This window comes from Polyodon spathula, chromosome 1 (genome assembly GCF_017654505.1).
Source record: "Polyodon spathula isolate WHYD16114869_AA chromosome 1, ASM1765450v1, whole genome shotgun sequence".
Taxonomy (NCBI): domain Eukaryota; kingdom Metazoa; phylum Chordata; class Actinopteri; order Acipenseriformes; family Polyodontidae; genus Polyodon; species Polyodon spathula.
The window spans coordinates 80,857,655-80,873,962 of NC_054534.1; the positions used below are offsets into that span (position 1 = coordinate 80,857,655).

At 36.6% G+C, this 16,308-nt stretch overlaps 1 protein-coding gene across 1 annotated transcript; it reads right to left on the minus strand.

Moving 5' to 3' along the window:
- Window positions 1–215: 215 nt before the first annotated feature.
- On the minus strand, window positions 216–5,902 carry LOC121322990 (fibrinogen beta chain-like). Its single transcript, XM_041263692.1, has 5 exons — window positions 5,630–5,902; window positions 3,870–4,052; window positions 2,081–2,203; window positions 1,417–1,702; window positions 216–817 (listed from the first exon to the last, which is right to left on the minus strand). Exons 2-5 carry the CDS (start codon window positions 4,030–4,032, stop codon window positions 814–816), a joined length of 576 nt encoding a protein of 191 aa, XP_041119626.1. The 5' UTR covers window positions 4,033–4,052; window positions 5,630–5,902; the 3' UTR covers window positions 216–813.
- Between the last annotated feature and the right edge of the window lie 10,406 nt (window positions 5,903–16,308).

The following is a 16,308-nucleotide window of genomic DNA, read 5'->3' on the forward strand; positions in this document are numbered from 1 at the left end:
ACTGCATTCTAAAATGTTAAGTTATACAATGGTTCCTAATTTAAAGGTTTGATAAAAAAAAAAACTTCTGTTTACTTTTTGCAATTTATTTTATTTACTAAAATTAAAGTGTTTCAAAATGTTTTATTTTCACTCAGTGCATATTCTATGTGATTTCCATCTTTCATAATATTTATTCAAATGAATAAAGGACAGTTTAGATTAGGTTTATTTATAATGTTACAGGTTTAAACATATAAAATGTTTTTAATTTGCCATTTTCACAGGTTTTTTGCAATTACATTTCCTGCTTTGAAGGATAAAACTAACCTGTCTCATGACGGTCTGATCCCAGCTCATGTTCCCTGTTAGTGGGTGAACAATCCAACACTTGCTCCTGTACTGTGAAGTTGACCCAAAAGCAAAGTGCCAACATGAATCATTCTCCATTTTATAATTAATACATGAATGGAATAACGAATCCATTTAAAATAGCTTGTTTTTGAAAACCCACTTTTGTTCATTTAAGAAAGAAACAGAATTCAACACATGTGCAAACATGTTTTGTATTGTTTTGTGTATTTTACACCAGAGACATGGTTGCTATTCTCAGCCCGAGAAGAACGGTCTGATCATCATACTGACTGCCTTCAGGGAATACAAGGATCCCTTCCAATTCATCCACACAAGTCCATCATCTGTTCCAAGTTTGACAATTGCTTTAGTATATGCTCCTCCCCAGTAGTACCATCCATTGAGATTCGACGAGTGACAGCGGTTTTACCACCAGTCACCACCGTCTTCTCTGGAGCACTGCTTGCCTGGATCTCAGTTTTACCTGGTGGACGACAAGCAACAATCAGCTTCCTACCAATACCACTAACATAACACACAATGCCACATGAGCTATACTGTTTCATTAGTCTTATTTAACCATTTCTTATAAAAAATACAATATAGAGTTATATGTAAAATACAAGCAGAGTTTTACCCATCTTAAAGTCCCGTAAGCTCAATCAGTAGCTGTTCCTACCCTCGTGGAGTGGACATCCCCTTGTATCCTACAGTACCCTATATGATATTCTATATGCACAGCAACTGTTTCTATTGGTAATGCATATTGAGATTATTGGCACAACGAATTAATGGAGGATATGATAATATTAAACCTGTGATAATAATTCTGCTTGTTTTTTTCAAAGAACGTGTTGCTTTAGTAAAAAAAAAAAACCTTGTCTATTCAGTGAAAAAGTGCCAAATTAAGTGGTAACTACTATCTAAACTGAGATCACTAAATTAAATTTAAGAGCAAGATTCAAACCCTAGTGTCAGAAAAGTGGAAAGCAAATTCCTCAACCCAGAAAGAGACACAGAAAACGAAGAAAAAGTAACTGTGTTAAAGACAGACAGAGAGAAAATGACTTTTCATGCACTCACCATCTGTCATGGTCTCTGTCATATGTGCTGAACATCATGCTGTTCTGGATGGTCATAGTCCTGTTTTCCCCATATAGCTTCTGAGCTCCTTCCAGAAGGCAGTTTCCAGCATTGCTTTTGTTGTTGCCGACCGCCACTGTGTACTTGGTGGCTTCATTCTGCAGCATGAACTGGCTGTAGTGAGCATGTACCCTGCTTCCATTCCAGTCTTCCATCTCGATAATAATTCCATTTGGTCCCATTTTTGTAAGTTGGCTGATCTTATCATTTCCTAGCCAATACTCCCCTAGAAACCAGAGATAATGAGCTAGCACAGTAGAAATGGCTTCATTTGCATGTAGCCTTGGTCCTAATACATCAACTGTTTTACTGAAGTGGTTATACAAAAATAAATCTGCTATTGTAACATATTATACAACTGACACTATTTAGGGCATCCCCTAACCAAAGCAACCATGAAAACCTTCTGCAGAACTGATTGATGTCATGATCCACATTGTGAATCCTGTTCTCAGTTTTAAACACAGTATAACAGACAATGATTTAATCTGATACACTGGGTTATGTATTTTACCTTCCATTATAAGCAAATTTAATTCATTATTGTGTTAGAAAGTTTGAATGTGAATATTCTAAATTACTTCAAATGCTAGTAACTTCTCACCAGGGGCATTGCAGAAACCTTTGCCATGATCCACTGCAATATTTCCAAACCCATTCTTGTAGCTGTCCCATCTTCTGCCGAAGTCAACACTGCCATCCTGCCTGGTCTGAATCAATGTCCATCCTGCAGAACACAATAATCCAATTCAATATTAGATGACACCTGTTACAGGTACTGGCTAGATCAGTGCACTGGACCAGGATCTCCAATAGGAATAATAATCCTTTTTCAATGCCCACAGGCCTTGACCTGTCATGTCACAGTATACTTTGTAGGGTTTAAAGAAGGAATCAGGCTGGATCAGGTACATCTCTGAAGAATCACTGCCCTTTCTGAATATGTCTTCACATTCTGTAATATAAGAACATACACATTTATACTGAGTAATGAAGTATCTTATCAGGGATTCTTCTTCTTCTTCTTCTTCTTCTTCTTCTTCTTCTTCTTCTTCTTCTTCTTCTTCTTCTTCTTATTATTATTATTATTATTATGCATTGTTCTGAGAAACCTGTATAGTTATTCACGTCTATTATGTCTCAACCTCAATTTACTAAAAAATGCAAAGCCTTAGTAATTTGCATGCTCATAACACAAGGGAACCAGTACCTTTTCCAGACAACACTGGGATGCTGCAGTATGTGGTGCAGGGGCTGGCACAGTACATGTTCTGTTTAGTACTGGCCTCCTCTAGCTTCTGGATTTTGGAATGCAGGTTGTCCAGGACCCCGCAAAGTAGATGGACACTAGATGGAATGGTTGTATCTAAGTTTTTTCAGATAAGCATGCTGCTCCACAATTCAGTGGTATATTCATTCACTACATTGCAGTTACAGTACCGTGAAAAAGTATTTGCCCCATCTGATTTTCTGCATTTTTGCATATTTTTGACACTGAATGTTATCAGATCTTCAACCAAAATATAATATTAGATAAAAGGGACCCTAAGTGAACAAATAACACAACATTTTGATACTTATTTCATTTATTAAAGAAAGTTATGCAACACCCAATGCCCTGTGTGAAAAAGTAATCGCCCCCTTAGACTCAATAACTAGTTACGACACCTTTAGCAGCAATAACTGCAACCAAACACCTCCTGTAGTTATTGATCAGTCTCTCTCAGCGCCGTGGAGGAATTTTGGCCCACTCCTTCATGCAGAACTTCTAAATCAGTGGGTTTTGTGGGTTTTTGAGCATAAACTGCTTGTTTCAGGTCCTGCCACAACATCTCAATGGAGTTTAGGTCTGGACTTTGGCCATTCCAAAAACTTAAAATTTCTTGTTCTTCAATCATTCTGATGTAGACTCCCTCTATATACTACTACAATCACAAAAAGATCTGACCAAATTAAATGTGAAAAATGTGCAAAAATGCAGAAAATCAGACGGGGCAAATACTTTTTCATGGCACTGTATGTGGAATGTTACAACAAAGTACAAAGACATAAATGAGATGGATGTAAAATGTAAAAAGTTATTGGATAGAGATATATAGATTGGATACATTCTATCAGCATTTGCCCATTAACTATACAATTCAGCAATTGTTACATTAACTATACAATTAAGCAATTGTTACATTTGTTATCATACAATGTGTGTGGCTATCCCCAGGTCCTAACGCATCCAAACTGATGTTTGGTACATACATATCATCACTATATATATATATATATATATATATATATATATATATATATATATATATAGAGAGAGAGAGAGAGAGAGAGAGAGAGAGAGAGAGAGATACATTTTTTATGCCACTGTATACTGTATAGCTAATACCTACCAAGAGTTTGTCTTTGTCGCTCTCTAATGACATATGACATACTGTTCACATATTGAAAGATATGGTCATAGTTTTGAGAAAGATTGGACACCTCACTTCTCAGCGAGGCCAATGTTCCTTTTACATTTCTTGCTTCAAAAGTGTTGAATTCTTCACTTCGCATCCATTTGGACACAGTACACCCTGAAGAAAAAAAAAGTTAGGTTTTTTTTTACAGGGGAGAAATACTTCCATCACTACAGTGTATGCATAGCATGCAAATCTCTGCTATTACTGCCAACAACAAAAACAAATTAAAATAATGTTTCATGTAAACTATAAAGCTGTAAAACACATTATATAATCCAGAAAATCTTCACTTTAATGTAGCATGCACGAAGTAGGCCTCGTATTTTAATAAAATATGTATTTTAATTCAAATATTTTAATTCAAATATGCATTGTTCCTCAGCTTCTACTGGATAAATTCATCATATTTCATAATTCATATGCAGTGTGGTAGAGTGGTTAAAGTCCAGTTCTTGTAACCAGAAGGTCCCTGGTTCAAATCCCACCTCTGCTATTGAGTAACTCCCTGAGTGCCCTGAGCAAGTCACTTAACCTCCTTGTGCTCCATCCTGCAGCTGAGTTGTTAAATCAATGTCCTATTGTAAGTGACTCTGCATGTAATTCACAGCTCACAGTCTACCTCTGTAAAATGCTTTTTTTTTTTATGGTGGTCCACTATGAAAGGCGCTATATATGTGTGTGTGTGTGTATATATATATATATATATATATATATATATATATATATATATATATATATATATATGCGTGTGTGTGTGTGTGTGTCTGTGTATAAAATATTTAAAAAACTAAACATAATTTGGATCTTTTATTTAACATTATGTAATCAAATAAACTACATAATGATATCGCCAAAGTCTACCAGAAGCCATAGCAGTACTACAGTAGTTCATGTTCGATTTCAAAATTTCACATTTTCCCATTTTTGACAGTTTTTCATTAAGTATGCAAAACTACAAACTGGCATGTAATTCAATATGTTAGCATAACATTAATAAGAAGGTTTCATTTGACTTTAAGATGCACAATTACTTAATTCTTATGATTGATGCAAAACCTTTGGCCATAGCTGTAGCTTGTGTACCACACACACACACGTCCTCATCTTTTTATGTAGGAACAATATTAGGACTTAAGACTGAGTGTCAATAAAGGAGTTGGTTGATTATTCCCTATGACTGTTCAGCATGGAAGGTAGTCTCCCTGCTTTATGTTCATAATGTTTTCCCCTTGGTAATCAGCTGTAATCTGAGAGAATCAGAATTACATCTACTTTATTGCAATATCTATGTCATATTCTACATGTTCAAGTATATCTCTTATACACAAAGATTTGGGATATACTAGTTTGCAGTGAAGGAAAATAAGATTATGTGTTGTCAGCTTTATGGCCTTTATAGGAAAGATTAACATTTGAATGCACACATTTGTAAACAATATAGAGTACTATATGAAGAATGCTACATAACATGCTGCTATCCAAAAATGACCATTCTGTAAGACGAAACTATATCTACTTGATATCAATACTGTACTTATGCCCAATGTGCTACAGGATAAGAGTTTATTAGAATTGCAGACAAATGTAACAGATACATAATTTTATATTACACTCATTTTTAGAGTTAGAAAGTGCTGTGTAACAAAAAATCTTTTCATTAGGTTTTGATTCCAGAAGATATGTTGTATTACCATGACTTCCCCGAGATGAGTGCAGCCCCCCTCGTCAGGGTGGATGTTTATATGGGTTATCTGTGCGGATCGGGGTGGAGTGGTGGGTCAGGCCCTGTAGTTGCTGCCCTTCCCTTTACCAACGGCCAGTGTCCTCGAGCATCTACTGAGGGTCCAGTGTCCTGAAACACGAAACACAACTCAGTTCATTGCACCTGGACTCAATCATAAGATATTCACAAATCTAAAAACAACCTTGTTATAAAACAGATATTTTCTACCATAACTGTCATACATCTAAACACCACCACCTTTTAAAAAACGAATGAAATTAAAATCCCAGCCCAGCCACTAATGCACTGTGTGACCCAGAGCAAGTCACTTAACCTCCTTGTGCTCCGTCTTTCGGGTGAGACGTTGCTGTAAGTGAGCTGCATCTGATGTATAGCTCACACACCCTAGTCTCGTCTCTTGTAAAGCGCTTTGTGATGGTGGTCCACTATGAAAGGCGCTATAAAAAGATTATTATTATTATATGCAAAATATATGTGTGAGGATTTTAGTTCTCATAGAAGCTGAGAGACATGTACTATTCTTAATATTTGTAGGGCTAGAGACCTCAGTCAGTGCAAATTACACTGAACTGAATTAATCTGGTTTGAGTTAAGACTACATGCAACACACCTCTTTTATGATGGCTAAATTTTACATGTTTTAGTGAAAATGTATAAAACTATGAATCTCATACCTTTCCAGTTTCATCATCCTAAAGGAAAATGAAATATTTCCAATATTAATCCTCATGTCTTTTACAATACAATGTTAGTTTACTATATCAAAGGAACGTGGTTGTCTGAGAGTGATGGGGACGAATTTAATATTTGTGGGTATACACTGTATAGGAAAGACAGGCAGGACAGAAGAGGAGGAGGGGTAGCGCTATACATAAGAAACAGTCTTGAAGCCCAGGTGTTAAACCTGAACAAAGAAAATAAAACCGAATCAATATGGGTCAGAATAACGGACAAAAATTCAAAAGGCATAATAATAGGAGCATGCTATAGACTGCCAGATTCAGACGGTGAGCACAATAATCTGTTATACAATGACATTAGAAATGTGTGTAGCAAAGGAGAAGCCATACTAATGGGGGATTTCAACTTCCCCCAAATAAAATGGGAAAACCCGGTGGGTAGCGCGAAGGATGAAATAGAAATGGTGGAAATGACAAATGACTGCTTCCTAACACAATTTGTGAAGGCACCCACTAGAGGGGAGGCATGCCTTGATTTAGTCTTTTCAAATAACGAAGATAGAATAACTAAAACAGAGGTCAGAGAACCACTGGCAAACTCAGACCACAACATGGTCTCATTTGAAGTGTTTTTTAAATCCCCAAAAGAAATGACTAAAGCTAAGGTTTACAATTTTAGAAAAGCAAACTATGAAGGTATGAAACAGAGACTAACAGAAGTAGATTGGAGTAAAATAGAGAAAACACCCACAGAAGAAGGATGGTTGTTCTTCAAAAATGTAGTACTAGAGGCACAAAACAATTATATCCCTAAAGTAGACAAATCTAAATGTAAAACTAAATTGCCAAAATGGTTTAATAGATCAATTAAAAAAAATATTCAGCGAAAAAAGGCACTTTACAGAGCATTAAAAAAGGACCAAAAAGAAAGTACGCAGAAAGAGTACACAGAACTGCAAACGCAAGTCAAAAAGGAAGTTAGAAAGGCCAAGAGAGAAATAGAAATGAACATTGCTAAGGGAGCTAAAACCAATTCCAAAATGTTTTTCCAATATTACAACAGCAAGAGAACATTCAAAGAGGAGATTAAATGTTTAAGAGATACAAATGGCAAAATCGTAGATGAAGAAAAAAAAATAGCAAATATGTTAAATGATTACTTTTCACAAGTTTTTACAAAGGAAGATACTGACAACATGCCCCACATGTCATCCAGTTCCTATCCAGTTTTAAATAAATTTAGCATAACTGAGGCAGAAGTGTTAAAGGGACTAGGAGCTCTTAAAATAAACAAATCCCCTGGGCCGGATGAGATCCTCCCAGTAGTACTCAAAGAAATGAAAGAAGTAATTTACAAACCGCTAACCAAGATCATGCAGCAGTCTCTTGACACAGGGGTGGTACCGACAGACTGGAAAATTACAAACGTAATACCGATCCACAAAAAGGGAAACAAAACTGAACCAGGTAACTACAGACCAGTAAGCCTGACTTCTATTATATGCAAACTTATGGAAACTATAATAAGATCCAAAATGGAAAATTACCTATATGGTAACAGGGTACTGGGAGATAGTCAACATGGTTTTAGGAAAGGGAGATCGTGCCTAACTAACTTGCTTGATTTTTTTGAGGATGCAACATCCATAATGGATAATTGCAAAGCATATGACATGGTTTATTTAGATTTCCAGAAAGCTTTTGACAAAGTCCCGCACAAAAGATTAATTCTCAAACTGAACGCAGTTGGGATTCAAGGAAACACATGTACATGGATTAGGGAGTGGTTAACATGTAGAAAACAGAAAGTACTGATTAGAGGAAAAACCTCAGAATGGAGTGTGGTAACCAGCGGTGTACCACAGGGATCAGTATTAGGTCCTCTGCTATTCCTAATCTACATTAATGATTTAGATTCTGGTATAGTAAGCAAACTTGTTAAATTTGCAGACGACACAAAAGTAGGAGGAGTGGCAAACACTGTTGCAGCAGCAAAGGTCATTCAAAATGATCTAGACAAGATTCAGAACTGGGCAGACACATGGCAAATGACATTTAATAGAGAAAAGTGTAAGGTACTGCATGCAGGAAATAAAAATGTACATTATAAATATCATATGGGAGATATTGAAATTGGAGAAGGAATCTATGAAAAAGACCTAGGAGTTTTTGTTGACTCAGAAATGTCTTCATCTAGGCAATGTGGGGAAGCTATAAAAAAGGCTAACAAGATGCTCGGATACATTGTGAAAAGTGTTGAATTTAAATCAAGGGAAGTAATGTTAAAACTGTACAATGCACTTGTAAGACCTCATCTTGAATATTGTGTGCAGTTCTGGTCACCTCGCTATAAAAAAGATATTGCTGCTCTAGAAAGAGTGCAAAGAAGAGCGACCAGAATTATTCCGGGCTTAAAAGGCATGTCATATGCAGACAGGCTAAAAGAATTGAATCTGTTCAGTCTTGAACAAAGAAGACTACGTGGCGACCTAATTCAAGCATTCAAAATTCTAAAAGGTATTGACAGTGTCGACCCAAGGGACTTTTTCAGCCTGAAAAAAGAAACAAGGACCAGGGGTCACAAATGGAGTTTAGAAAAAGGGGCATTCAGAACAGAAAATAGGAGACACTTTTTTACACAGAGAATTGTGAGGGTCTGGAATCAACTCCCCAGTAATGTTGTTGAAGCTGACACCCTGGGATCCTTCAAGAAGCTGCTTGATGAGATTTTGGGATCAATAAGCTACTAACAACCAAACGAGCAAGATGGGCCGAATGGCCTCCTCTCGTTTGTAAACTTTCTTATGTTCTTATGTTCTTATGTTCTTATGTTCTTAATTTAATGCAAGATCTCCTTATTATTAAGTCTGTATTACTACATTTTTATCCTGTCAGAAAACAGGAGTAATTCTCAATCCCTTCAATGTTGAAATGAGTTTGGGTCCCATACTTATACAAATGCTATTGTGTTAATTTGGAGGTAGAGATCACACCAAAGCATGTAGTATAATTACGTGTCCGAAAAAAAAATTCAACATCGAAGACATTGAGAATGATTTCTGTACTACTGTTGAATGTTTAGTAGTTATGCATTAGTATTAGGATGTTCATTCTCAATTAATGTTTCATGTAAAAGAAAAAAAGACTACTTTTTATATACTACTACTAATAATAACAATCATAATAACAGTAACACAATTAGACTTTATATTTAGAAATAGTACCAAACAAATTAAATTACAAACATTTCAACCAGACTAAAATGTTTTCAAATCATGCAATCAGGCAATCATTTTGTCCCTTTATTAAGCAAAATGAAGAAAAAAGCATGTGTTTTTAAGTTGAAACACCCGAAAGCTTTTAAATATCCTAAAAAACCTGCAACAGCCTGAAATATATTATCATTGTTACAATTATTATTAGAATAACACACTGTATATAGATTAAATGTTAGCCACATAACCAACATTCAACATTATATTTCATAAAAATATTATATATATATAATATTTTATGATATATGGGTTAATATTCTCCCTGCCAAAAACACGTGCAAATGCACGTTTTGTTTAATCATTTCATTTATTTTATAGTTAATTTTCCCCTGCACCGGGGAGTAACTGTAAATTAGAACCAGGTACAGGGTATAAAAGAGGTGCAGTTTGTCTGCACTAGGCTGCTGAGTAGGAAGCAGAAGATGGGCTCTGTTTCTAAGCAGTCAGATGTACCGTAAGTGCTGTGTTAAACATGTGTGGTATGTTTTGTTTATTTGTCAGGTAAATGGCTTAGTCGATCTGCGAGTTAGTCAGAGACCTGCATCAAATGTTTAGTAAGAGCTGCGAAGGAGCTCTTTGTGTTGTTTTTATTTATTTTGTATAATTAAAAGTGCACGTCAGTGCTTATTCTTTCAAATTCTATATGTGGAGTCGCGACTTGGAAGGGAAAAGAACCCGAGTGAGCCTGTCTGACGAGTCAGTTTTTCTATATATATATATATATATATATATATATATATATATATATATATATATATATATATATATATATATATATATATAATCTCTCAGGCTCAGTAGCAAGTGCAGGTTTCTAAACTGTCAGAGATGAAAGTGTTTGCTTTGCTTAACCAAACATTGACTTGGACCCTTTCATTCACCCCACACACAGAGTCAAGGACGGACTGCCCACAAAAGACAAACAACTTGTCTTGGGTGGTTAACTTTTGTTGATATCATGTCATGACTTCCTCCCCTCCAAATGATAACGTTATGATTAATGCAGCTTGTTTAAACTTGCTTCTTACCACTAACACCTTTCTTTGTTCTTGTGAAAGTCTCAACTTTTTATAATAATAATCCCCTTTTGTTTACAAGGTGTCTGACATCTAGCCAGCTTGTGGAATACCATATATTCATCTATGGCCAAAACGTTTTACATCACCCTATAGAATTAACCCATTTCAGTCAAATGAAACTTATGTTAGAATATTGAATTATATACTGCTTTGTAGTTTTCTATATACTTAATTAAAAACTGACAAATTAAAAAATGTGACATTTTGAAATCTATCACGAACTGAATGTTAAGGCTTCCAGTAGACTTTTATGTTATCATTTTGCAATTGATTACACTGTCAAATAAAAGATCTCAATTATGTTCAAATAGTTGTAAATCTTTTAAATCATGTCTTAATCCTACAATTCCAGGTGATGCAAAGCTTTTGGCCATAGCTGTATTTGTGAAGCTGTGACAAATACCGAGGAAATGAAGCCTGGATGAACCAAATTGACTAATCATTAGTGTCTATTTTAGACAAGTTTATTATTCAAGATCCTTGTGTCATTTATTTGGACAAATACCCTTTCTGTGTTTCACAGACTGGAGGGTGTGTTCACTTTGATCAGGTGACTTAATGCAGGTTGTGATAAATGTACGTGTTGAAAGGTTTTGCAAAGACTGAAATGCAGCCAGTTAAGGCACAGGCAGCAAAAGTGTGAGCGTCTCTAAATTGGTTGGCCACTGCTTATGACTGCCCACTAAAGGTTTTATAAGGTAACTATTTCCTTTACTTGTAGGCTGACAAAAAATACTTATTGTATTGGCGAGTGGATGGGTTTCTGCAGACACTTCAGACATATCAAAAGCCTGTAGTCCACCCCCCTTAACTCCTACCCAACCTCAATGCTGTGCAAAAAAAAAAAAAAAACATTTAGAACTAAGACCATGAGGTCATCTATGCAAACTGGTCTAGCTACCACCAGTATAACTGCTACTAATTCTTAATGACTAAAAGGACTAAATGTTTACTACAGCAATACTCTTACCCATGCTTAGCCCAAGAGTTTTCCAATAACTAAGCTGGTCACTATGATTCCCCTCATCATGAAGAAGGCTGCCACTCCCGCAGCTGTTTCAAGTGTTGCGTACGGCACTACATGGGAACTAGAGGGTCACATGCTGGCCTGGAAATGAAAGCTGTGTTATTGGAATACGAAATATTTCTGAACTAAACTGCTCTATAAAACCTGTAATATTTAGTAGTCAATGAAAAAATAATTATTATGCTATTAGAAACAATATTTAATCTACTTACAATGTTCATTTTTTTTCTATGTTAGTGTTATTTATTAGCAAATGGCTTAATTCCCTTTAAACACCAGGAACAAAAATTACTTAACAGCCATAAAATAATAATTACTGTTAAATTCTATTACTATTAGATACTGTAAGGGGTGGTTTCACTGACCACATCCAACACCAATTCTGGACTACCTTATATAAGGTAATACTAGGCAAGTCCAAGATTAGTGCTAATCGGAGTCCATGAAACTGAACAGCAGCTGCACAATCTGGTTGCTTGCATGCTTTGCAATGAAAGAAGAGTTCCCATATGTTTGCTGCCGACGCGCTTAATTTCGATACTGTACTACTGAAGACGCAAGATCTCATATCTCAGCAGTCCAATCACCAATCGCTTTTTCATAACCATGACAACGGTGCTGAGGTGGGAGGGACGGATATATTTTTTGAACCACAAGGATGAGCTAGACTCACCGCAGCGGATTACAGTCTGATATGGTTTGACATGAAATGTGTTTAATTGTCAATCGATCCATAACTGGGTGGGCCCATGAGCAAAATGGGTGGGCCCACGCCCCTCAGGTCCAAGCAACCCGCCGCCCCTGCACTGTAATAACACAGAGAAGAGTCATTGCGCATGGGAAATGTATTGTTTGTGGCAGGGAGAGGGTTAAAATCTCCCTGCCAAACTAAATTGCTTAATTGTTTTACTGTAAATTATCATCTGCACCTGGCTACTATTGTAAATTAGAGCCAAGTACTGAGTATTTAAAGAAAGCAGCCAGTTTACTCAGGGCTGCTGTGTGATAAGGAGCCCGATTGAAGGTGTGCTCAAATTCAAAGGTACTGTATAAAGCCTTTTTGTATTTGTGAAAAAAATATGTTTTTTGTTTGATTTTGTTTTAACAGGTAAACAGCTTAGCTGTATTGTTTTGTAGTCAGGGTGTTCCAGTTTTTGCTCAGTTAGTGCTTGAAAAGAGCTAGGTATTTGTTTTGTTTTTGTAAATGAAAGTGCGCAACCGCTGTAAACTGCAAGTTCCTGTGTCGGGTCAGTGGTTTTTAAAGGGGCAACGAACCCAAGTGGAAACTGCTCGGTTACATACGGTGGCAGTGGTAAGCAATAGCCCCAACTGGCCCACAGGACAAATAAAATGGACACTGAGGAGCTGATAACGGCTCTAGAGAAGTTCTCGGCAGAGATGGAGGAGGCAACCCGCAAACAGTGGGAGAGCAATCTGCGATGGAGGCAGGAGTGGGGGTTGTCCACACAGGAACTGGAGTTCCCCGTGTCACAGCTGAAGCCGGTGCTCCAGAAGGTTGTGTGGCCGGCACCACAGCAAGAGTTGCCTGTGCGTGCACCAGAGCCAGATTTGCTGGCACTGGAACCAAAGCTGTCTGAGCCAGAACCGGAGCCGCTTGTCCCAGCTCTAGAACTGGCCATGCCCAAGCTGCAGCTGTCAGAGGAAGAGGAGCTATAGTGATCAGCACCACCACAACCCCGACCTCCACCTCTGCAAAACAGTCTGGCGCTGAGGCGTATGGTCCCTGTGGTTGCTGACACCCTGCCAGAATGCATGGACCTCCCTGTCTTACTCCACTGAGGCGAGGTGGGCCTGGTCACTTGCTCGGGCTCCCTTGGAGTCCTCAGATCACCTATATATATAATATATATATATATATATATATATATATATATATATATATATATATATATATATATATATATATATATATTATATTTTTTTTTTTTTTTTTTCTTAAATTCTTCTTAACCAGTAAACTACAACTTTCATGATGTCCAGATGTGTGCCTATAGCCAACTGCATAGCTATTCTTTTCAAAAGGGAAAGCATGGGGGGCATTTCAACATTTTAAAACAATGACTTTAATCACCTCTGTCAATGAAAACCGTTTTTTTTTGGTTTGTTTTGTTTTTCCCTGAATGAATAATTCCCCATTTATTGAGCCTAATGCAGCAAACAGCAGATTTCAGGCATGCTACTGTTAGGGTCAGTTCCTTGAAAGGTTGACACACTGCATTCTCCTAAAAATTGGCACAGAAACACAATTGTTAAATGGTACTTACATTCAGGCATCTACAGCACAGACAAGATTATAGAAGTCTGGTTATAACCCCAAGCCTTCAATACACTTGGTTTTGGTATAATTTTTTTCTGTGACTTTTGGACAGGGCAGATTCTTTAAAAAAATTAATAAAATAAATAAAATCAAATAAAAATAAAGCAACATTAACATATGTTGTTCTTTAGAAGAAAAAAGCATTACTTTAAATACAAGTCTGAAGACTTAAAACTCCGACAACAGTTGACTACAACATATTCGGTAGCAACTCAATTTTTTCAAATGTAATTGACTAATGTATGGACTTACCCCCTGGAACTGGTCTTGTAGAACAAGTGGCATGTCAAAACAGAAGTAGAATCCAAATGTAAAGAAGCAATTAAACATTCACAGCAGATACCTGAAATAAGTTAATAGATAATATTGCTAATTTAATGTACAATGTTCCAGGTACGCGCATGCGCCTGGAGCAAACAAGGTTCATTAAATAAGCTGTAAATCAGAAATCGTCAAGGTCTCCACACACCAGAAGCGATGCGATTTTATAATTGGCGACGAGATACTTTCGCAACGACATGACCATACACACCATAAGTCACACTGAGGCGACACGACAGGTTTGAAAACTGCCAGATCTATACAACTATTACAGATTGCTATTGACAAAACAGTGATCAACACTGGTACATATACGTCAAAATGATGTAGTAATTATGAGTGTCTTCTCTGATGGTATTTCAACAAATATGGCAATAAATCATACATACCGGGCTTATCCAGTTCCTTCGAAATGGGCTCCCATATATTGTTTATCTGTATAATTGTGATGACTTTTGCCATCTGGGTATTTTTTCAACGGGAAGTATTATTGTTTTCTCTGTCATATTGGATACTGCTTCACCCATGCCCTAGTTAACTCACATCAAACCGCAAAAAGTACGATCCAGTCTATCCTGGTGGCGCTCCAGTGTCGCCTGTCGCGTTCCGTGTGGTGTTAAAGATACTGTGAAAGAAAAGTATATGTTCTATTCATTTTGACGCAGGCTGCACAGTTCCGCTTGCCGCGTCATGGTGGGTATGAGCATTTCCAAACCAACTTTCATGTAAAGCTGGACAGATGTGAATATATACACGACCTTTGCCTCGATTATCCATAGTTTGGTAAAGACTGTCAAAAGGGACGTTTTTTTTTTTTTAAGAAGTACACCAGTGAGGTGTTGGAGAGTTGAAATAACATTCATGCTAAAGTAGCAAATAAGTCCTTGTTTTATTTTATTACAACTGTTTCAAATTAAGGCTGTTACAATTTGAAAGCAAACAAGGGAAATAACTGCAACAGTATACAATGTAAACGAAACCATTTAGCTTCTTGTCATTTTTTAAATGGTTTATTCTGCTCTGAAAACATGCGTTGTCTTTTGCCCGGAAGGGTCCAAAGGGGAATTTAAAAATGCAAATATTACAAAGGACATTCTCCACGCCAGCTTCAGTCCTGATGGGACAGAGCATCTTGTCAGTTTGATAAACATGCTCAGTGTCATATCTCACTTAATCAGTACAGTTAAGTCCAGTAAACTTCGCAAAACTAAAAGAGACAAAGAAACTCACCATTGACCACTGGTATCTAACCCACCTAAACGAGAGAGCAAAAATGTTTAGCCATTGCAAGGAACAACCTAATATTGAAATTGAGTATATTATAGAAAATTGATAGATTTAGATTATCCCAGCCAACTCACATCTGGATGTATCTGAAAGGAACAGAACATTCCACCTATGACATTTACTTGTCCATCCAAGCTATTAAATAGTCCCCAGTGTTTCATCTACGCTAAAGCTGTTTGCTTCCCATTTTGCAACATTAGTATGGCATGCTCACCTTTAATATTGTTTTATTAAAAACACAAATTGTTTCTGAATTGTTGTATTAAACTCTTTTAAAAGTATACTGAACTCTGATAGGCAGTTCACAGAAACAACACAAGTCTAAGTAAACTAGTGGCAAACTAATTCCTCAGTAAACCTCACAGAATAACATTATTAGGACAATGGGAAAACAGCTATGTATTCAGTAAGGCAGTCTGTTGAATTCACTCTAGTAATCATAGTCTTTATTTGTACTCATTATGAGTTAGGTATTAAATATTCTTGATTCAGTGTACGTTAAACGTGTTTCCACATTAATAAGTGTCTTGTGGAATCAAAGTAGTGCAGCTGATATGTTAGCAACTAATTAAAAGTTATTCTAATCAGACATTAATTACATAGCAAAACACACTAACAT